Raw genomic sequence first — 24,217 nt, 5'->3', positions numbered from 1 at the left:
CTGTGAATTTTCTTAACAAGTCCAAATTATAAGTAGTTTTCTTAATGATATACTACTTACAAATACAGTATCAGTCAGAAAACTAGCAGTAAGGTACCAAATGTTATAAACGTGATAATTATTCAGAGACCCAAGGGGAAAATATAATTCTGATTACCTGGGCTTTTCTGGTACATCAGAAGGATTACTGCAAAATGGTTCCTGGTAAATAGTTTCTGAAAGGTCATGATCCAACAAGGTTGCCATAATTTCTTCCCTACTTGGAGGGGACATAAGTGGTTTCAGAATGTGAGCAGTTCGAGGGGTGAAACTGCCATTTTTAGATTGTGAGGGAGAGCTGGCAGACCTTGGTGAACTATCAGGAGTTGGTGTCAATATATCATTATTTCTTGACACATACAAATCTAAATCCTCAGAGGCTGCATCAACAAGTTCACCATCAGGGGAGGATAGTATTGTAGTGAAAGAGGCATTGACTGAGTCAAGAGATTGTCCCATTTCTTTTCTGGTATGACCTTGAATCCAGTCTGAATTGCCAGGCTGTGAGAGGCTAAAAAACACTTCTTTGCTTACTGAACTCCTATTCAATCTGGATTTTTCATTTAGACAGTCCTGTGCCTGCTGGACACAGAAAGAATCCATTATTGAATTAGACCGAGTTGTTAGAGGATGGAAGCTATTTTTCCATTGGTTGTGGCGATGATTCTCATTGCTCTCTATGGATGATTTATCAAATAGTTCAGGACTTAGAGTAGCAGATCTAATCCACAAGGATGAGTCTGAGGCATGATGCTTGTCTTCATCACACTTCTTGTTATCATGACTTAAAAACTCAGCTTTTTCTATAGTTTGTCCTGGGAAAAGATCCTGAACTGCATCACTTAGGAACTTCTGAGGCAAATTCTGATCAGCGGGGACAAACTGACTCCCAGAATAAAAGCTACAAAATCCAGTTTGACCAATTGTATTAATATCAAAATTATAATTATGTTCAGGAGACAAGCTATCTTCAAGTGAGTAACAACTTTCAAAACCTGGATCCGAAGAAAAGATGGGACTATCATCCGACAGGGAGTTATCCAACTGGCCAGAGTTTTGCAAATTTATGGCGTCTACTTTGAGAAGTTTGGGGATTTTGTCTTTAGGTTTTGTACTTCTGGGAGTTCGAGGTTTTCTTGGAGATGTTACTGATCGTGTTCGTTTAGTTGTTTTGTTATGCTCAAGGGGAATGGAAATATTGTTGTTTGGTTGATGGTTATTAGATAATGGATCTTGCATAATATTTGCATTTTGTGCTTTCTGCTGTCTTTTCTGTAACAATTCTTTCAGAACCGCCAGTCCGGACTGTCCTTCACCAAATACTGAAGGTGCTGACACATTTTGACTTTTACACGGAGAAAGTGCTTTGGTTTGTGAAACTGCTTCTGACTTCTGTTTTACCCTTTCAGGTTTAAAATTTGACATACCTAAAATAAAGCCCCTTTGTTTTTGTTCCCATGATATTTGTTTGATTGGACTTCTCAGGGAAGTTACAAAGTAATTAGGCATTTGACTTTCCTCTGATGCTGCATTTCCTGGGGAATAAGTTTCGCTGTGCTTTGACTGTTCTGCCATGCACACAAGCTGCTGCTGACTATCTTTGCAATGCAAAAAATTAGGGGCATATGCCTGGTCTGGCTTTGACTCTAGGGAATTACGATATTCATTTAATTTTCCAAAGGATGACAAATAATTCTTTTGCGTATTTGCATTCTCTTCTGTCTTTGGAGACATTATACCCGAAGATATCTGTGTATTCTGTGCAACCTGAGACAAATGGTTTGAAAGGTCAAATATATTTTTTTGAATCAGAGTTGATTCCTTTAGAGTAAACATGGCACTTTGATTATGAGGCCTTTGAACATTAATTTTTGAGTTTCCAGGTCCCAAAGAATTACAAACAACTGAAGGATGCAAATCATCTCGAGAACTGGGGAATGTTTGCAAATCTATAGGTTTCTTGCTTTCTAAGAAAGAAGAAAAGCAGCCAGATAAATTCTGTTGTGCATGTATTCCAGTGGTTTGGGGAGCAGAAAGGGGATGATCTATAGCAGAGCCCATTACTGATACATCTTTCTGTTTATTAAGTAGTTGAGAATCACTAGAACTATGTGAGGTCTCAGATACATTCTGATGTTTCAGCACAAATGTAATTTCAGTGCCAGTTTGAGATTTTAGTTTTTCATCTTTAAGTGTCATGTGCTTTCTCGATGTACCTTTTTCATTTTTTTGTTTCTGTTTTGTTCTCGGCTTCTTTTTCCCATCATCTATTACTTTATTTGTTTGATTTCGTTTGTTCCTTTTCTTAGTAACTACTGAGGAATTAACATGCTTTATTTTTGATTTCTTCACCTGTGTTCTTGCTCGACTATTTTTTTCTATACTGTAATTAACAGTCTTGCTATTATATGCATTAGGACCCTTAAAAAGCATTGCTTCTTTATCTGCAGCAGCTATAATTTCTTCAGCTCTTGGATCTGTGGGAGACCAGCACCGAGGTGGAGAAGAATTTATGGGACTTGTGCTTCTCTCAGAAAGAAAACCTAATTTAGACATAACATCACTATAATTTAAGTCACAGTCTTCGGTTTCAGCATTATAAGATGGTGAGGGAGGAGAAAGAATAGCATGTGAACGCTTTTTCCGGAAAGACAAAGTTCTTTTAATATTTTCACTATTTGTCCTTTGTTGCTTACCGGTTTTTTTCTTAGCAGATTTATGTTTTGTTTTTCTTCTGTGACTTTTCTTTGGTGTTGGTGGATAAATGGGATATTTGGTCGCAGGGGAGTCAGGAACTTTTGGCCAAAAATCCTTTAAAGGTGCAAGCTTTTTATATAGTTCCATTTTTTCCTCTGTTAATATTACCTGTTTTTCTTTAGAGTCTATTTTTCCTAGCTTCACAAGCATATTTTTTCTCCCTCTAAATCTATTAATAATAATATACTTTATAATGACAGGGGGCAACTTTTTAGACATTTTTCTTCGTTTTCGAGATTTAAGAGTTCCATCTAAACTTTCACCAATTTCCATGGGATGAGGTAGGCTAATTTTTGAGTTGTGTGTTACAAAACTTGACTCACTATCTTCAGTCTCATAATTTACCTTGCGTTTGGCTCTAAGGGTGTATTTATTTCCATACAATCCAAAGGACTGCTCAGTTTCTAAGGTTCCATCTCCAAAGTGACAGTCTATAAAACTGTCTGTAGGTGTTTTATTTTCAAAAGCTCCGCGGGTGACTTTAGTTAAATCACTGGCCAATACATTATTCTTCTCAGAATTACTATTACAAGGATTATTTTGTATAGAATTATCTTTTGTTGATCCAGTCTCACTAGTTTTGGTAGAAGTCTCTTGATGACCTACAAGTTTCTTTTTATTCATTTTTAACCGGGACTGTTTATTACTGGGTTGTAGTTTATATGTGACAGGAGAGAGTTTCTGTGGTCTACTGAGACAATTAGAAAGAACAACACTGGGAAAAAACATATAATGTGCTGCTTGCTGGCTGAGATTTGGCTTTTCTGTTTTATGTTCTTGAAATTCTTCATATCTAATTTTAAGTTTATTTAGTCCACTTTCATCAGCAATGCTATCAAGAGAATGTACCATAGTTCTATTCTCCCCTGAGCATGATAGCAATTCACAATTTTCAGTTAATGATGAAGGGAATAAACTGTTCAGAGCTGTGCTGTTTCCCTTTTCATTTCCTTCAGAAGGTAATTTATTTTTTGAATGATTTAAATCAGAAAAGTTGAAAGAATTTTTGCCCAATGTACTTTCGCTAGTGTGACGGTTTATGTGTATAAAAGGGGCATCCTTATCGATTTTTCTAATGTTTGTATACTTTCTACTTGGTACTTGTCTTGTAACAGATGGAATATCTTCATCATAATCAAAAACACTATTTTCACAGGAAGATACTGTGAGGATATCTTTCTTACTACTTTGTTTTTGAGAGTTTTCTGAATGGGCAGTACTGCTTAAAGATCCAGGGTATTTCACAGAGTAAGTGCTTTCATTTGTAAAAGAAGCAACTGAATGATCTAGACCTTTTTCTGTATTGTTTGGCTGTGAAAAGTCTTCAATTAAATCTTCCTTGTTCAAAACATGGGAAGAAAGGGCACTTGTGTGTTTACACGGAAAGGTAATCTTAGCAGAAGATGGGGGTTCTAATGTAGCAGCATCTTTGTGAAAGATGGAAGGTTTTACAGAGAGCTTGCTTGTTGCAATCACAGAAGAGTGGGTTCTAGAATTTTCATTGTCCAATGGATTGTCTGAAATGAGGGGAAAAGAATTTATTTCACTTCCACTCTTAACTTTTAAAATATTTTCCTATACCATGATACTATCACCATAAAAGAAATTATATGAAGTTAAGTTTGTATGTTTAATGTGGCTATCTCAACAAAAAGATTACTCCTATTAGGATAATAACTCAATCTAAGTAATCAAAAGTTAGTTACATTTGATTATTAGTCATTATTTTAAACTCATGTTCCTTTGATCAGAAATAGGTTACATTACTATTCAGTGCCTTTTGGAGAAATAAAGGGAAAATACTTGTCACCTTGAAAAGTTTTCAGAAAATAATATGCTTCTTTTCATCATCACTTCAAATTAGCTGCACATATTTCTTAGTTTCTTATGCTACTTAAATGTTAACATTACAAACTGAATAAAGTTTATGAATCTTCAAATCAGTGATTAACAAATGTTATCCTCTTAAAAATGAGAGAGAATAATTTATCTCCATTCTCAAAAGAAAAAATTCTGGAGAAGGACAAAACACTATTGTTATAGCCTCACTTAACCAACTATATAGAAAGTGTAACTATAATTTTAAAATAAAATGTAATTTTAGTCCCTAAACTAGGAAATGCTCATAGTAGACTTGTTTACTCACCACTATTTTCATCTGCAGTTCCATCTAACTGAGGTATAGAAAGATTGGCTAGAAGCAAACTGTTATTACTCCATTCCATTTCTTCTTCTGAAGATGAATCATCTTCTTCAGTTGAGCTTCTATGGGTATTTCGGCACAGTGATCTAGAGAATATTAAGATTCACTAGTGAGTATGACCATTAGAAAAAAGCACGTCAGACTCAAATAATTTGCCTAATTTGATGCTATAGTAGTAAAACGAAATAAAAAAAGACTTGAAATTTTTAACTTTAAAAAGAAAAACAGCTTTACTTTGCTTTAGTATCACATCCTACAAAAAGTTATTGTAAACAGATTTTATAATCCCTTTTATATGAGCTAGACGACACCATCATTCCTGTATTCAACATTCTACAACATCCTGGATTAACATATCTCATCATGTTCTTCTTTATACTCTCCCTCATTCTATTATTAGAGAGAATAATAGGTGACAGAGAACCTAGTAATTTCTAAAAGGGTGGCATCTGACATATTTTAAGAAGTCTCCATAAATACACAACCACTACATTATGAACTGGAAAAGACAAACAAAAAGGTGAGTAAAGGAGTATTAAGGTTAAGGTTGAAAGACAAAAAAATAACTGGGATCAGAGAAGGGCCGGGAAGTAGTAAAGGTGTTGTTGAGTCAATCCAGCAGTGGCTATAAAGTAGGGTTACTGAGGAATTCAGATGGACTGTTAAGTCCAGATGGATACTCTCTCTAAATTTTATCTCATATAGATTTAAATTTATTCACTAGAACCTAGCTTGATTATTTCCCTTCTATCTGGTTGGGCAAACTTTCTTTCTATCCATACCTAATTTGTTCTTTCTATTGTCTCAAAAATTTGAAAATATCCCATATTATTCATGGAACAGTGTCTCCATTAATCCTTTCCAAATTTGTCCTAATACCATTCTTTTAAGAGCTGAAAGGGTTATTAGAGGTTATCTGGTCCACCTTTCTATCCCATGCAAAAACCATATTTTTAACAGACTTGATACCTCAACTTTTACTTTTCAGTATATGGAGCTTACTGTCTCACAGGGTAATCTTTTCCACTGTTAATGGCTCTAGTTGTTAGTAATTTTCCTCCTATATTACACAAAATCTTTATTTGTAACTTCCATACATTCTTCCTGCTTTTGTCCTCTATTGCCATATATAGCAGGTCTATGCCATTTTTCACATAACCTTTAAAATATTTGAAAGCATTTATCATTTGTCCCATAATTCTTGTGTCATTAAACTAAATATATATTTTTCTACAGTTCTTTAAGTGACAGTATTCACAGATTCTTCTAGTTTACTTACTCTTCTGTCCCTTTACTTTCTTAGTATTCTTAAAATATGGTATACACTCAAGACTGAATATAATATCAAGTTTATGGGTAGAATTAAATGACTCCTTTTCTAGATACTATACTTCTATTATTCAATCTCTCTATAATATACACTTATTAAATCTTTAGGTTTGTTTTCCCCAAAGTTAACCTGTGTATGGTTTTCACAGAATTGGTCCAGTCAAAGAACACACAAGCATTAGTTAATCATAAATAAACCATATTTATACTAGAGGGATAGAGCCGAATTCATGAATTCATGCACTGGTGGAGTCCCTTAGCCTGGCCTGCGCCCTCTCGCAATCTGGGACCACTCGGGAGATGTAGTAGTGCGCAAAGCAGCAGGCAGCTGGGGTGGAGCCCAGGCCCGGGCCAGGCACTATGCCGTTCCTGCTCATCCCAGCCCCACTGCGCCTGCCGCCACCGCTGTTCGGTAGTGCTGCTGCAGAGGTGAGAGAGGCTCATGCCGCCCAAAGGTCAGCTGAGCAGCATTCCCGCTGTGGGAGCATACTGACCACCAGGGGGCAGCTCCTGTGTTGAGCGTCTGCCTCCTGGTGGTCAGTGTGTGTCATAGCGACTGGTTGTTCAGTTGCTTAGGCTTTTATATACTACTAGAAGCCCGGTGCACGAAATTAGTGCATGGCGGGGGGTTGTCCCTCAGCCCAGCCTGTACCCTCTCCAATCTGGGACATTCCTCTCACAATCCAGGACTGCTGGCTCCCAACTGCTTGCCTGCCTGCCTTCCTCATTGCCCCTAACCGCTTCTGCCTGCCAGCCTGATCACCCCCTAACCACTCCGCTGCCAGCCTGGTTGATGCTTAACTGCTCCCCTGCCAGCCTGTTTGCCCCCAACTTCCCTCCTCTGCCAGCCTGGTCACCCCTAACTGCCCTCTCCTGCAGGGTTGATCACCTCCAACTGCCCTCCCTTGCAAACCTGGTCCCTCTCAACTGCCCTCCCTTGCAGGCCTGGTCCCTCCCAACTGCCCTCCCTTGCAGGCCGGGTGCCTCCCAACTGCCCTCTCCTGCTGGCCATCTTGTAGTGGCCATCTTGTGTCCACATGGGGGCATGATCTTTGACCACATGGGGGCAGCTATATTGTGTGTTGCAGTGATGATCAATCTGTATATTACTCTTTTATTAGATAGGATAGAGGCCTGATGCAGGAGTGGGGGCCAGCTGGTTTGCCCTGAAGGGTGTCCCGGATCAGGTGGGGGTTCTCTTGGGGTGTGGGGCGGCCTGAGCGAGGGGCCTGTGATGGTTTGCAGGCCGGCTACGCCCCCTGGCAACCCAAGCAGAGGCCCTGGTATCTGGAATTTATTTTCCTTCTACAATTGAAACTTTGTAGCCTGGAGTGGAGCCAAGCCTGCTGCTCCCTCCGAGCGGCCGGCAGCCATTTGTGTTGGGGTTATAATTGAAACTTTGTTGCCTTAAGTGGGTGAGCCCAGCCAGGGTGTGCGGAAAGCTTTGCTTCCCCTATTGCCGCCGGCAACCCTGGCCTGCTCTCTCAAGCTCCATTCTGCCACCATTTGTTTGAATTTGTTTACCTTCTATAATTGAAACTTTGTAGCTTGAGTGGAGGCTTAGGCCTGCAATGGCTATGGAAAGCTTGGCTTGCTCTGTTACCTGGGAAACCTTGCTCTCTGTGGCTGTAGCCATCTTGGATTGGGGTTAATTTGTATACCCACCCTGATTGGCTGGTGGGCATGGCTTGGCTGGTGGGCGTGGCTTATGTAGCATTGTGATGGTTAATTTGCATATTACCATTTTATTAAAGAGGATACCAGGGCCCGGTGCATGAAATTCATGCACGGGAGGGGAGGTCCCCTTAGCCCAGCCTGCACCCTCTCCAATCCAGGACCCCTTGGGGGACATCCCTCTCATAATCCTGGACCGCTGGCTCCTAATTGCTCACCTGTCTGCCTGCCTGGTCGACCCCAACTGCCCCCTCCACCAGCCTAGTCGCCCCTCACTGCCCCCCCCCCCCCCCGCCAGCCTAATTGCCCCCAACTGCCCCCCTGCTGGCCTGGTCACCCCCAGCTGCACCCCTCCCCGCTGGCCTGGTCGCTCCTAACTGACCCCCCCCCCCGCCGGCCTGGTCACCCCCAACTGCACCCCTCCCCGCTGGCCTGGTCGTTCCTAACTGCCCCCCACCCCCCCGCTGGCCTGGTTGCCTCTTACTATCCCCCTGCCGGCCTGGTCACCCCCAATTCTCCCCCCCCCCCCCCGTTGGCCTGGTCGCCCCATGCAGCCTGCTTGTTCAGTCATTTGGTCATCCCTCACTACCCCCCCTGCTGGCCTGGTCGTAGGCAGCCATCTTGTGAGGGTGTGAGGGTCAATTTGCATATCACCGCTTTATTATATAGGATAATAAAAGCCTAATATGCTAAGTGTCCGGTTATCTGTTCAACCAATCAAAGCACAATATGCTAATGACCTGCTAAGGCCGCTAAACCACTCGCTATGATGTGCAATGGGGCCAGACAGTCAACCAGTCTATCAGTCTCTGTGACATGCACTGACCACCAGGGGGCAGATGCTCCAACCAGTAGGTTAGCTTGCTGCTGGAGTCTGGCCAATTGGGACTGAACGAGATGGGCCAGACACACCCTGGAGCCCTCCTGCAGGACCTCTCTGGCTGGCCAAGCTCCTGCATTCCTCCCTGGCCCGGACTGTGCACCAGTGGGTTCCCTCAACCTGGCCTGTGCCCTCTCTCAATCCGGGACCCCTCGGGGGATGTCGGACAGCCAGTTTCGGCTCTATCCCTCAGGCCAGGCTGAGGGACCCCACTGGTGCATGAATTCGCGCACTGGGCCTCTTGTATATAGACTGGCACTACTGGTAACAAGTAGATAGTGACTTTATAAGAATTTTATACTGTACTAGTAGCCCGTTTGCACGAAGATTCGTGCAATAGACCTTCATTCACCTGGCTGCCTGCACCAGTTTTCTGCCGGCACCAGGGACCCAGGCCTTGGCTGTGGCCACCGCCTTCTGCCTTTTTCAGGGTCGGGGCTTGGCCCCGGGCGGTGGCCTTGGGCTCGGCGGCACCCAACATCCTTGCTAAGGATCGCAGGAGCCAACCCCCAGTGGTTTCCTGCGATCGGTGCAGGCTCCCCGCTGGTGCCCAAGGCCCGGAAAGCCTCGGCCCCTGGGACCCCCGGGAGTGGCGGGAGGGGCGAGATGGGCACGGCCAAGCCCCCCCAGGTGGCCAATCGACCCGGAACCCCCGGGAGGGGTGGGAGGGGCCGGGCCACGCCCCTCCGGGTGGCCGATCGACCCCCGGGACCCCCGTGAGCGGCGGGAGGGGCCTGGCCACGCCCCCCAGGTGGCCGATTGCCCCCCCGGGACCCCAGGGAGGGGCCGGCCACGCCCCCCAGGTGTCCAATCGATCCCCGGAACCCCGGGAGCGGCGGCATGGGCCCGGCCACGCCCCCCGGGGTGCCCATCGCCCCAGGCACCCCCGGGAGCGGCGGTATGGGTCCGGCCACGCCCCCCCGGGGTGCCGATCGCCCCAGGCACCCCCGGGAGCGGCTGAATGGGCCCGGCTATGCCCCCCCGGGGTGCCGATGGGCCCGGCCACGCCCCCCGGGGTGCCGATCGCCCCAGGCACCCCCGGGAGCGGCGGCATGGGCCCGGCCACTGGGCACCGCCATCTTGATCTTCTCAATGGCGGATATGCCACCCGGAGTCCCGCCCCCAGCCTCCTGCCGGCCCAATCGTGGGCATAGCGGAGGTGCGGTCAATTTGCATGTTTCTCTATTATAAGGTAAGATATTTGAATGTGTATCTATTTACTTAGTACAGGTATAAAAGTATAAATTAAACAAGGTATAATCTAAGAAACTGTAGAAGAAATTCTAATGGTACACTGAAGGTAAAATAAAACAATGAGAGAAGAATGAAAAAAGAGAGAAACAATGGAAATAAGAAAAAAGTGAAATGCCAAAAGATCAAATAAAAATATTAGTCAACCAACTCTGCTAAAATATAAAAAATAATCCAATTTATTACAGCAAGACTTAAATACATCAAATAAATACTATAATTATTCTATAATAGAACCCCAAATCTGTTAGAATAATAGGTACAGTTGGCAGCCAATAATTAAATTCACCATTTTGGTAATCATAAAACACTACAGACTTATTGTACTATTCATAAAGTAAAATCAATGGCTTTCCCACAGAATTGTTAAGCCCAGAATGAATTAAAGTTCTATCTAGTCTATATTTGTGAAGCTAAGTGATTCAATCTAAACCATATAATTCTACACTTTATTAGGAATCACCTATTTAGTTTCAAGATACTTTTGAATCTATATTCTGTCATCTAATGCATTACCAATCTCCAATACATAAGACAATCTCAATCCAATGCAGCATGATACTTGGCATACAGAAAGTATTTAAGTGGTTTCTGAGTGCAAAACCATCCAAATTCTGTGAACCCACCTAATCAGTCACTGCTGCCATGTACTCTCTTTATCCACAAGGATGTTACTGTGTGAGACTTTGTTAAATGTCTGCCTGAAATTAAGACTCAATACAATAATTACATTCTCCTAAGTAATCATACTTCAAAAGGATATAAAGACAGTAGAGCATGACTTGAATTCATGAAAGGTACTGATATTCTCTGCTGTCTTTTATAAATGCCCACAAAGTGTTTAATTATCATAATCATCACCCCTATTATGGGAGACTAGAACTAGAAGGAGACCAGTTAAAAAGTTTGAATCACAGTATTCCAGATAAATGGTAATAAAGGACTAAAATAGGATATTCCTTTGGGAAGGAGGGGAATGGAAGGATAGAACAGAAGTCACAGAGACAGAGTTACTTTACAGGGTTTAACAACAAACGGGATGTAAAGGAAGGCAAATCAAACATGACACTGAAGTTACAAACTTTCAGAACTTGGGGGGTAAAGTGGTTATCATTACAAAAACAAGGAACAGAGAAACAAGCCATTTGACAGCATTGTCTATTATCATTTAGGATGGCCTATGCTCCAAAAAAGGTGATGTGACCGAGGCATTTCCCAACAAGATATTTCATGAAAAGATTTATAAAGTTTACAAAAAAAAAATTGGCAAAATGTATAGAATAGTTACAATGATTAGGTAATGTCACCAAAAGGCATTTTAAGATACTATGAAGGTCAAATCGGTCAAGAAATCAAATACTGATTCTGTCTGAACTAGGTAAAATCAGGTCTTCAAAGGTCAAAGGGGCCCTTGCCAGGTGGCTCAGTTAGTTGGAGCATTGTCCTATACACTGGGGCAGGTATGGGAAGCAACCAATGGATGTTTTTCTCTCACACTAATGTTTCTGTCTCTTTCTCCCTTCCTCTCTCTCTAAAATATCAATAAACATATCCTCGGGTGAGGATAAAAAAATAAAAAGAAATAAAAAGGTCAAGGAGCTGAGTCTTTGAGGGAATTTTCACTGTGACAGCAAAGGGAACTGAGCATACTATGAAAATATAAAAGACAGTTCTGATTTATACCCAGATAACAGGAAAAGGGATCAAAAATTTTATTTTTTATATTAGGTAGTGTAATATATGTAATATATATGTATGTCAACGTAACATATACATTAACCTCTTTCACCTTTCAGTAATGGCTTTGGGGTGTGTGTGAAATCTTCAAACGTGGACTTTAGATATCTTAGTATTGCCCGCAGAAGTTTACAGGAGAGACATACTCAGCGTTTCAGGCTGAGAAGCCTAATTTTTTTCTACAAACAGAGCATACAGTTCAGGCATAGACTCAAGCCAATGAAGTTCACAAGAGATTGGTTTAGAAAACCTCAGTGCCATCTTATTCTTTTATCTTGAGAAATGAACAATATCAGTGTATGCATCTGAGACTTATTTATTTTTAATATTTAATTCCTTCAGTCTAATCAGACCCAGAAGCCATTCCTTGTCTTGGTTGACTTTATAACTGTTGTTCCATCCCATAACAGTTTAACTCTCAAAGGGATTTTTTAAATTCAAGTTCTGGGATAAGGAGGCACATCTATTTTGTCCCACGAATTACCGGCATATTAATACTGTGTATATAAATAGATGATTTCTAAAAGTTAGGTTTATGGGAAAGGGAGAAGTGGAGGAAGGTGGTCAAAAGGTACAAACTTCCAGTTATAAGATAAATAAGTAAACATGATGACTATAGGCTGTATGATATATTAAAGTAACTGAAATAACAGAAAAGTTACCTTTTTGTGGCACAATGTTCTTCAATATTGCTGTCCCATCTCTGAGACATAACCAAACTAAGCTCCATTTCTTCTTTTTCAATCTGTGGTTCATTTTCTTCATCATCACTATTTTGGGGGTTTTTAGTGTTTCCAAGGGAAAGACATGGCGGTGGCTTCCGATTTCTTTCCCCCTGATATCCATCATTTTCCAAACCAGCAAGAAGATGTACCAAAGCCTCATCAGGACTGCTGTCCACTATAAAACAAGTAAAGTATCAGCAACAAATAACTTAAGTTTTCTTAATAATTCAACAATTCAGAACAATTATAAAACAACAACAAAATAAAAGACCCTTGGACCATCTGCACTAGAATGACTGTGTCCTTATTAAAAAGAAAATTCCAGACCCATCCCATATGTACTAAGTCAGAATTTCTTTTTTTAATATTTTAAAATATTTTTGAAATTACAGTTTATATTCAATATTATTTTGTATTAGTTTTGGGTGTAAATTAATCAGAATTTATGAAGTAGGACCCAAGAATTTGCATTTTAACAAGCTGCCCAAGCTTTTGCTGTACAATTAACCTTGAGGAACATCAAACCAATATTGTCACAGTGTTCAAAATAAATATAAAATATATAAATTAATGCTAAGGAAGTACCTTAAAAATAATATATGAATACCTTTATCCCTTACTTAAGCTTTACTTAGCTCATAGGATAGTCAAATGAAACCTGTAGTTGAATAACACAAGAAAGCTTTAAAAGTGGTTAATAAGATTACTTGAAACACCTTCAAGTCAACAATGACATATTACTTCATATGCATTAGGGTTGTAAAATCAAAGACAGGTAATAAAAAGTGTTGACAAATATGTGAAGAAACTGGAACCCTCATACATTATTGGTCAGAATGTAAAATGGTGTAGCTGCTTTGGAAAAAAATTTGGCAGTTGCTCAAAATGTTAAACAAAGAGTTACCATATGATCCAGCAATTTCACTCCTAGGTATATATCCAAGAGAACTGAAAATGTATACCCACACAAAAACCTATACATGAATAATTATAGCATCATTGTCCATTATAGGCAAAAAAAAAAAAAAAAGTAAAAACAACCCCATATCCATAATCTGTAGAGTGGATACATGAAATATGGCATACCCATTGATGAAATATTATTCAGCCGGAAAAAGGAATACATGCTATAACATGGATGAACCTTGAAAACATCACGCCAAGTCAACGAAGCCAGAAACAAAAGGTTATATGATTCCATTTACATGAAATGCCCCAAATAGGTTAATCAAGAGAAAACAGATTAGTGGTTGCCAGGGGCTGAGAGGAAGGAAGAATGGGGATCGACTGTTAATGGATATGGGATTTCTCTCTGGGGTGATAAAAGTGTCCTGACATTAGATAATGGTAGTAGTTGCATACGCCATGAATATCACTGACCTGTACAGAGGTGAATTTTATGACAATGCGAATTATATCTCAATAAAAGCTATTATTTAAAAAAAGATCATGAAGATTTGTTCTAATCTAGTACATAATCTTATTCTCAGTAAAATGAGATAATGCGTTCCTCATTTACTAAAATACCAAGTTTCAGGTTTTCTTTGTAGACATTAAAGAAATTTATTCTGTCATGCTACCAGATATAAGGAAAAAATGAAGATATTGATTCTGTATGCTACCAGATATAAGGGGAAAAGATGAAGGTATTTGTTTGTAAGAGCCATTTTGGCAAAAATCCATTTCTTTAAATCTAGAACTGCAGTGTTTTATTTTTCCTGTCTCATACTTGAAAAAAATGAGTATTAGAAAATGAATTATAGATATTTGACTCTCAGATCTTATTTATTTAGTTAGTTAGTTAGTTAATTAGTTATTCCTCACCTGAGGATAGAGTGGAAGAGAGAGAGGAAAGAGAGGGAGGGGGAGGGAGGGAGGACGGGAAGGAGAGAGAGAAACATCAACTGGTTGCCTCCTGCGTGCACCCAGACCGGGGCCAGGGAATCAAACCTGCACCCAAGTACATGCCCTTAATTGGGAATCAAACCCATGACCCTTCAGTGCACAGGCCAACACTCTAACCACTGAGTGACATCAGCCAGGCTGACACTCAGATCTTTGACAAACATTGAAAATGCATTTTTGCAAATTTAGGCAAGTGACATATCTGCTGATGATACATTATATTTGTACTAGAGGCCCGATGCACGAAGTTTGTGCAAGGGGCTCAGCCCTTGCAGCCGCGGCACCTTGCCTCAGCCCTCGCAGCCCTGGCTTCATCCGGAAGGTCGTCCAGAAGGATGTCAGGAAGGTAATTCAGCTGTCAGGTCTAATTAGCATATTACACTTTTATTATTATAGATACTGTGATAAAAGAAGGATGTTCCTCCCTCCCTCCCTTTTTCAATTTCTTAACTTTCTCTAAGTTCCTCTCTTTTAACTGTTTATTTTTTTATATCTAGAATGTAATTTAGGGATATATATCTGAATATATATATTCAGATGGAAAAATAAAACATTTTAGAGTATGAACGCCAATTTAATTTTTTACTTTGTTCTTTGGATCATTTCTTTCTGCATATGCCATTTATTTAAAAAAATTTTCTTACTCCTGTCTAAAATGTTCTTGAAGTATGACTATGCATAATAATTTTGGTATTATCCCTATTCAATTCATGTTCCATTCAAATGAAAATGAAGCAAAACAGAGATAGACTCTGAGAGCAGGCATGGACACAGACAACTGTGTGGTGATTCCCAGGGAGAGGTGGAGAAAGGTGTAGGAGGAGTTGGAGGAGGGTATAGGAGGTGTTAATGGTAAAGAAAGGAGACTTGACATGGGGTGATGAATACACAATACAATGTGCAGATGATGTGGAATTGTGCACCTGAAACCTGTATAATTTTGTCAACTAGTATCACCCCAATAAATTCAATAGAAAGGGAACAAAAAAGAAATTGTAGGTAAAAGAAACAGGGCATTGCAGAGAGGTATGATGCATCTGATGCCATATCTCATTTGATACAATAAGAATAAAAAAAATAGAAGTAGCCCTGCCACCGTGACTCAATGATTGAGTGTCGACCTATGAACCAGGTCACTGTTCGATTCCTGGTCAAGGCACATGCCTGGGTTGCAGGCTCAATTCCCTGTGGGGCATGCAGGAGGCAGCCAACCAATGATTCTCTCTCATCATAGATGTTTCTCTCTCTCTCCCTCTCCCTTCTGCTCTGAAATTAATAAAAAGTATATATATATTTTTAAAAAAATAGAAAGTAAGCAAGGAAAGAAACATAAAATCACTACACCAAGCAAAACAAGAGGCATGAAGTTCAATGATATCTCCTTTTTTTGCAATAACATTTTAAATAAATTTCTGAAAAGGATGTCAGTAATTTAGACTAAATTACTGAAATGAAATCTAGCAAATGGCATTTAAGGAGATGCAAAGACACTCAGAAATAACTGTCATTATGTCCCACACTGACCAAAAATTAATCACTTAAAAGGAACTGTCCAGGAAAATTTCTGATATTCACCAAGAAAGACTCAATTATGATAATTTATTAATATACATAACATTGGAGAATTTTAATTAAAAATAAGCCATTTCTCCCCTAAAGCAATATCGTTTTCCTTTAACTAAAGTGAAATTTTTAAAAAGGTTACTATTTTCTTTCCCAGTTGTTTAGAAAAAGCTGTGTAGAAAACAAAGCTACTTCATTCAATGAAGTTTCATTTTTATACTAAGTAGAGTAAGGATTTATTGAACATGCAACATTAACCTCTTCAAATCAAAGAAAAAAATAACCTCTTCACATAAGCACTTTCATTTATTTAAAATACTGAAAATTTATGGTAGAATTGTTACTTACAGAAAACTGGTGTCTCACTCAGTCTTTGGGACAAAGGCTGAAAAGCCTGGCTATTTTCCATGAGGTTCAAAATTGCTTCTTCATTAATAAGAGCTTCTTCTACTTTATGTATAGTGTGACCTTGAGATGACAAAAATATATAAACATTAAAGCAACTGCCTAATTATGTAATCATTTTTACCTCTACTACTATATTCTTTTATTCTCTATCTCTCCCTTTAACTAAATTGTAAGATTTTACCTTTATTCATAAAAGTATTTATTCCCTCTGTACATTAGACTTTCTATAAAAATCATATGTTAAAGTCTGAATACTAGAAGCATAAAATAAAATTGTTTCTAGTTAGCTCTTTTATAATTGCTTGATATTTTTTTCTCTTTGAATATTTCAATGTGCAATGACTTTTATCATAGTAATATAACTATATATACACAAACTAGGTAGAATTGAAAAGACTAAAGAGCCCAGCCGGGTGTAGCTCAGTGGTTGAGTGTCGACCCAGGAACCAAGAGGTCACCTGTTCGATTCCCGGTCAGGGCATATGCCCAAGTTGCGGGCTCGATCCCCAGTGGGGGGCGTGCAGGAGGCAGCCAATCAATGATTCCCTCTCATCATTGATGTTTCTATCTGTCTCTCCCTCTCCCTTCCTCTCTGAAATCAATAAAAAAATATTTAAAAAAAAGAAAAGACTAAAGAGATTGTAAGTATTTAGTAATTCACAGAATCAAGGGTTTTTTAATACTCCATGTCATTGGTATATTTTTGTGGCTTTTATTACATTTTATTATGTTACTATTTAAGATATATCACTAACACTTCAAATTTTTAAATAAGTTTACACTGCATGAGGACGGGAAAAGAAGTAATAAAATTGTTATTTGCAGATGATGAATCTATACACAAAAAATTCAGTGGAAAAGACAAACTATTAGCACTAATAAAAATTGCTGGATACACGATGATATACAAACATCAGTGAAGCTCCTAAATAGCAGCAATTAGAAAATAAAAAATTTGAAAGATAAAACTTACAATTGAAATAATTATAAGACACCTGGAATGTATCTAACAAAAAATATAAAATAATTTTACAAAAAATTCAAAACTTTATTGAAAGACATGAAAAATGACCAAATAAAATGAAAAATATAGCATGCTCAAGGATGAAATGATTTGATATATAGAAAGATTTAAAATGCTCCTATATCAACCAATGAAACTGAAGCAGTAATAAAAAAGCTCCCAATAAATAAAAATCCTAGACAGGATGGCTTCACAGGTAAACATTACCAAACATTCAAAGAAGAATTAGCACTTATCCTGCTCAAACTATTCCAAAAAATTCATGCACTGGGCCTCTAGTATAAAATAATACTGAATGTCAACTGTAATTGAAAAATAAAAAAAATATTACTAAATTAGTCTATAAATTCAATAAATTCCTAATAAAATCTCAAAAGGGTTCTTCCCAAAAACAAAATAATTTGACCCTAAAATTAACATGGAAGAGCTTTTTTAAAAGATGTAGAGTAGACAAGACAATTTTGAAGCCAAATAAGGGAAGACCTGCTCTTGATGTATATCAATACTAAAGCCCCTGCTTCCAATGTAGCAGTGAAAAAAGGGTTTTTCCTTTTATGCTGAAGGCTGCTAGTCTGGCTCCCCATGCCTAGATAAGCTGCATACGAAACAATGCAACTTCTAAGTAAAACTTTCATTATTCTCTTATTTCCCAATCATGATAAGCTAACTGCATTACAGAAACCCTGTTAGAACACAGTAGTATATATAATACATACACTTTAAGGCCTGGCAAATCACACTTCCACATATCTTTTGTGGAGAAACTCTTGCACATAGCCACAAGATAAAACACTGTTATTAACAGTGCAAAAGTGAAAGCCATCTAATAGTTGTAGAGAAACAGATAAACTTGTTTACTCTTACAAAGGAGCACTAATCAGCAGCTAAAATGAATAAACTAGAAACATGTATGAACAGGTAGATTTAAAGTTATAATACTGACATAAAAATACTCAACATCATTAGTAATGAGGGAAATGGTAATTAAAACCACAATGAGATGCAATTTGATACACACTAGGATGACTATATAAAAAAGACAGATAATAACAAGTGTTATTAGTGAAGATGTAGGATCACTGCTGGTGGGAATGTAAAACACTGTAGTCACTTGGGAGACAGTTTTGGCAGTTTACTGAAAAAATTAAACACAAATTTACTAAATGACCCAGCAATTCCACTCCTTGGTATCTACTAAAAATAAATAAATAAAATATATATTCACACAAAATCTTATACACAAATGTTCCTAGCAGCATTATTCTTAAGAGCAAAAAGTAAAAACAACTCAAATGTCTATCAACTGGTGAATGTATTAACAAAATATGGGATATCTATACAATGCAATACTATTCAGCCAGAAAAATAATGATAGATGCAATATGGATGAACCTGGAAATGTTAAGTGAAAGCAGCAAGATTCAAAAGATTGCACACTGTATTTCATTTATATATGTCTAGGAAAGGCAAATCTTAGAGACAAGAAAGTAGATCAGTGGTTAATTAGGATTGGAGGTAGGAACAGCTGTGACTACAAATAAAAAAGCAATAGTTTGAGGTGAAGAAAACGTTCTAAAACTGAATTATGGAGGTATTTGCAGAACTCTGTAAATTTAGGATAAATCATTGAATTATAAATTTAAAATGAGTTAATTTTGTGCCATATAAATTATACCTCGAGTAAGTTAAAAATATGATGAATAAAAAAAGCAAGTTGTTTAATCTATGACAAGTAGGATATCATTTACCTAAAACTCAAAACCTAAAATAATAGTATGTTGTGGGCATACATACTTGGTGGGGGCAAAAGTAGGTTTACATTTGTTTGTATGAAAAATAATACAAAATTAATAAATATAATACAAGAATAAACTTTCACATACTCACAACTGTAAACCTACTTTTGCCCCACCTGTATATAAGAAACTATAAAATCATACATGGTAACAGTGTGCACCAACTTCAGAATAGTGCTTGCCTCTAGAGATGAAGAAAAAGTAAAGGAATAGGAGAGAGGTTTTTGCAGTATCAATGATATTTATTTCTTAGGGGGAAAAAGAAACACTTAGCAAACTCAACTAAATCTTAATACCTCAGAACTAGATATTTAGATGTCTGGTAGGGTATTTTCTGTACACCTGAAAAGAAAACCTCACCTTTGCTCAACTCTGTGTCTTTGTGGACTTCTACCATATTAGCTGGTGTACATTGAAGAATTTCAGGAGACAGGACCTCAGAATGCAATGTTAACTCAGCAGAGAACTCCTGGGATCCGTCGTTGTAGTCCACAGATCCTGATAACCTTCTGCTTAATTAAAACACATCCTTTATAATAAACTAGATAACAAAGCAATAAAATAGCTCTGAGATCTGTAAAAAATAACCACTTACACAGAGAAATCATTCTGTTTGAGAATTTCCTGAAGTCTCTTCTGAAATTTTTTTTCACTTTCTGTGGCTGGCACAAACCTGCGATCTTTGAATTTTAAAAGTGCATTAAAAAATGTAGATAGCAAGTGAATGAAATATTTTCTTTTCTCTTAAAATAGCTTTTAAAATAGCAATGTCCTATCCTTCTCTTGACACATATCATACCACCTAAAAGTAGTTCTACTATAAAAACAAACAAAAGAAAAATTGTTGTTACTGAATATAATTAATCACTTAAAGTCAGTTCAAGATTAAGTTCTATAATTATAACTTAAATCCAACACACTGTTCTCTACAACAAACTGTTCAGTATCATAGACTCTGAACCTAGAAATTTTCTCCTCATAAAATATACTTCTACTTTAAAAAGCATAAAAGGCACTCAAAATTTATCAAATATTTTTAGTGTCCAAGACACTAAAATTTTGAAATTTTAATTAGACTTCAATATACTAGTAGGCTTACTACTAAATTGCAAATACATTTGCCTTGTGAATTATGTCTTTTATTCTTTTACCTTTATTTTAATATTTTTACTGTGTCCATGACATTTATTTAAGCCCCCTCAAATTATTTTCTGAAGTAGCAGGGTTTAATAATAAAATGAGTGTTTTCTTTAAAACTGTAGAAAATGATCAAAGTGCGAGAGTATATGATATATCCAGAAATAATTTGGGGGCTATATTTCATGGTACATTTTCAAAGCTTAATGACTCAAACACAGTATTTCTAAGTTAGGATTCATGAGCTTCTATGAGTATTCTATAACTTATTTGGAAATACACGTTAGAACATACTAGATAATGAAAAAGGAACAAAAACGTGATACAGGAGAACAAAGTATGGTGAAAATCAATGACAACAAAGCTGTCAATTTCTTACAGGAAAAGAGACAAGTGACACTTTGGAGGTAAAGAATTACTGGTTCAGAGCAAAGACAATAGAAAAAATATATAGAAAATTTAAAAGTAATTTGAAAAGTAAAATTTAAGGTCAAGGTAAACTCAATGGCTTAACCTTTTCCATAAAACTATCTTGTTTAAAAAAATCATTAGAGTACTATTTGGTTAATACCTTGTGATTCTGTTTGGCTAATTTGAGAAGTTTCATTTCTATTTCTTCGCCGTTGCTTTTCATCTTCCCATATGGCCTGTAGACCAGGATTTCCATCAATTTGAGCTGTAATCACAATAATACTTCACTACTACAAGGTCAAAGTAAAAACTACTTGCCTAAAAAAATGAACCCAAACTTAAAAAAAAAAATTATTGTTTAAAATATTACATATGTCCCCCTTTTACCCCCATTGACCTCTTCTTCTAACCCTCCCACCCCCCCTCCCCAGGGCCTTTACCACGGGTTATGCATGTATGCATACAAGTTCTTTGGTTGATCTCTTCCCACCCACCCTCTCCCACCTTCTCTCTGAGATTCCAGTCTGTTCCATACTTCTATGTTTCTGGATCTATTTTGTTCATCAGTTTGTTTATTAGATTCCAAATATGAGTGAGGTCATGTGATACTTGTTTTTCTCTGACTGGCTTATTTCACTTAGCATAATACTCTCCAGGTCCCTCCATGCTGTCTCAAAGGGTAAGATCCTTCCTTTTTTTTTTTTTACTGCTGCATAGTATTCCATGGTGTAAATGTATCACAGCTTTTATCCACTCATCTACTGATGGGCACTTGGGCTGTTTCCAGATCTTAGATATTGTGAGGAAACCAAACTTTTAAAAAATAAATACTGCCTCTTAAGAAAAATAATTACCTACTTTATGTAATAAAGCAGACAAACTATCCTAACCTACATTTCTTATGTTAGTCCTTTTTTAGTTTTCTTCCTAGTGGTTCCCAAAAACCCATCAAGTGAATAAGATTCAAACATCTAAGGATAGCCAATAGACCTAAGAATCCTCTCCTTGGTATATAACCTAAAAACTAAAAACATTAAGTTAGATTATATTAATTTTTTTAAAATTTGATTAATTTATTTAGTGTTACATTTACTTTAGGTTCATGACTGTGCAAACATACTCATGTGGATGAAAGTATAAATGAAAAATATAAATAAAAAATTGCTTCGAGGTGCAGAAGCAATCTTCGTAACATTTTGCATCTTCTATAACATCTTACATCTCTAGTAATGCTTTCTTCCCTACTTTTTCTACTCTACTTTGACCATTAATTAAAAACACACACACATATACTAAGAATAATTGTACATATACCTTCAATTTCCAGCCGATTTAAGATATCAGCAGCTACAGCATCTACTTCTAATTCACATGTACTCTGTGGTTCAATACCTTCCAGTATTAAAGAGCTGTATTAAAAACATTAAAAAAAACACAAGAATTATGTAAGAGCAAATTTTCTGAAGATTTTTCTTATATAATTTTTTATCTTTAGGTGGTAAGCAGAAAAGCCAGTGATGTATTAATTAACAAATATAACATAATTGATATTATATATATATAAAGAAATGATAAACAGGAAGAGAAAAGTACAAAAATATTATTATATTACAACTCACTGAGATCCTTTTGCAGTGCATTCTACATATTTTGGCGCATTATATTTTATACATAAGGAATGTGGGTCATATCCAGGACAGAAAGGGGTAACAGAGAGACAACTGAGAGATGCATCAAAAATCATACACATATGTAATCATTTGCCCAGAGGCATCTTTCTTAGCAATCACAGATTTGTTTTAAAAAAAATAAGGAGAGAATATGTAACAAGAAATGAGGGGAGGGGAGTATACTGAAAAGTGGGCAAATGATACTGTTCTCCCTGCCCCCAACTACTGCTGTGCTGGATAATGCTTTAAAATTCTCCATAACTACGGATTTGAGAAACCATGTGTTTTAATAATGGGATCATGACTAGGAAATGTGTTAACACCACAAAATCATTAATTTTTATGAGAACTACAGAGGATTGTTCCCACTAATGCTCTTTGACTCAGAAAATTTTGTTTTTCATCAGAGCCACAAAAAAACGATTAGAACACCATATCCTACCAATATGGACATCAAGTGAAAAAGAGAGAACCATGAAAGTGGGTGATGGCAGATTTCACTCCCATTTTTTAATGTTTTAAGAGAAACAGATTAGCAAAACCTCATTTCCCATAGTCTATCCCTAAGGAAATTTTGATGGAACATAAGAAATTAATTTGTTAAACCACAGAATTTTTACAATTCAAATAAATATACATGTATACATAGATGCATATGTGTAGATACAAACATATACACATATCTTTTTATCATTGATAGAGAAGAAACATGTTAGCCAATCTATCACAATATATCCCTTTCACTTTCAGAAAAAAATAATTCTTAATGTTGTTTGTCTTCTTCATTCATATAACTTAACAAAGTAAATTTTGCCATGAAATGACATACTAGATAAAATAGTTCGTGGTCAACAATTTTCTCCTTATACTAAAAAGTTTCACAAGTTTTGGAAGAATTATATTGTTAATTTCAAGGGTGAATTTTCCAGAAGTAGCACCTTTGTGACAAAGGAGGGAAACAAAAATATCAAAAAATACAATCTCATAGTAGAAATTTACTACTATTTCTTGCCTTTATTACAAAGCTACTTCAGACATTCAGAACAAATGTTCCTAGGGAAAGGAAGTAGTTTTCAGAATTAAAACTTTCCAGTAGATAGAAAAAGTGTAAGTAAAAAATGTGTCAGCCCTGGCCAGTGTCTCAGTGATAGAGCATTGGTCTGAGCACCCAAGGGTCTCGAGTTCAATTCCCGGTCAAGGTCACCTACCTGTGTTGCAGGTTCGTTCCAACCCTTGGTTGGGGCATGCAGGAGGCGACCAATCAATGTGTCTCTCACATTGATGTTTTTCTCTCTCTCTCTCTCTCTCTCTCTCCCCTCCAATCAATGTGTCTCTCACATTGATGTTTCTCTCTCTCTCTCTCTCTCTCTCTCTCTCTCTCTCTCTCTCTCTCTCTCTCTCTCTCTCTCTCAAAATCAATGGGAAAAATATCCTCAGGTGAGGATTAACAAAAAAAATTTTTTTGAGTCAGGGTGGGAACCGGGTGGTAGGAGGCAGGGGGAAAAAGGAGGGGGGATATTTGTAATACCCTCAACAATCAAGATTTTTAGAAATTTGCGTCAGCAAATACATGCAGACCATTCATTTTAGCCATGAAAGGGAGATAAAAGATAACGATGGTAGATAACTGTGCCTCTCTGAACATATCTGTTCAAAGCTTAACAAAACAGTCTTACTAATTAGAATCAGTGAGGATGAAGCTCAGACA

At 37.7% G+C, this 24,217-nt stretch overlaps 1 protein-coding gene across 3 annotated transcripts in view; it reads right to left on the bottom strand.

Moving 5' to 3' along the window:
• Positions 1 to 24,217, bottom strand: part of REV3L (REV3 like, DNA directed polymerase zeta catalytic subunit) — a 148,983-nt gene that overhangs the window by 57,888 nt on the left and 66,878 nt on the right. For 2 of the 3 annotated variants that reach the window (XM_079779717.1, XM_079779719.1), the window contains 8 exons: positions 22,154 to 22,248; positions 21,000 to 21,104; positions 19,887 to 19,971; positions 19,652 to 19,803; positions 16,412 to 16,531; positions 12,533 to 12,770; positions 4,943 to 5,085; positions 158 to 4,313 (listed from right to left, as the gene is read on the bottom strand). In XM_079779717.1, the coding sequence (XP_079635843.1) occupies positions 158 to 4,313; positions 4,943 to 5,085; positions 12,533 to 12,770; positions 16,412 to 16,531; positions 19,652 to 19,803; positions 19,887 to 19,971; positions 21,000 to 21,104; positions 22,154 to 22,248 (5,094 nt within the window). The remainder of the gene's footprint in view (positions 1 to 157; positions 4,314 to 4,942; positions 5,086 to 12,532; positions 12,771 to 16,411; positions 16,532 to 19,651; positions 19,804 to 19,886; positions 19,972 to 20,999; positions 21,105 to 22,153; positions 22,249 to 24,217) is intronic. The other variant, XM_079779718.1, reaches the window with a different exon arrangement.

This window comes from Cnephaeus nilssonii, assembly GCF_951640355.1.
Source record: "Cnephaeus nilssonii genome assembly, chromosome: 9".
NCBI lineage: Eukaryota > Metazoa > Chordata > Mammalia > Chiroptera > Vespertilionidae > Cnephaeus > Cnephaeus nilssonii.
The sequence above is the reverse complement of the archived record's forward strand: the minus strand, read 5'-3'. Positions and strand labels throughout refer to the sequence as shown.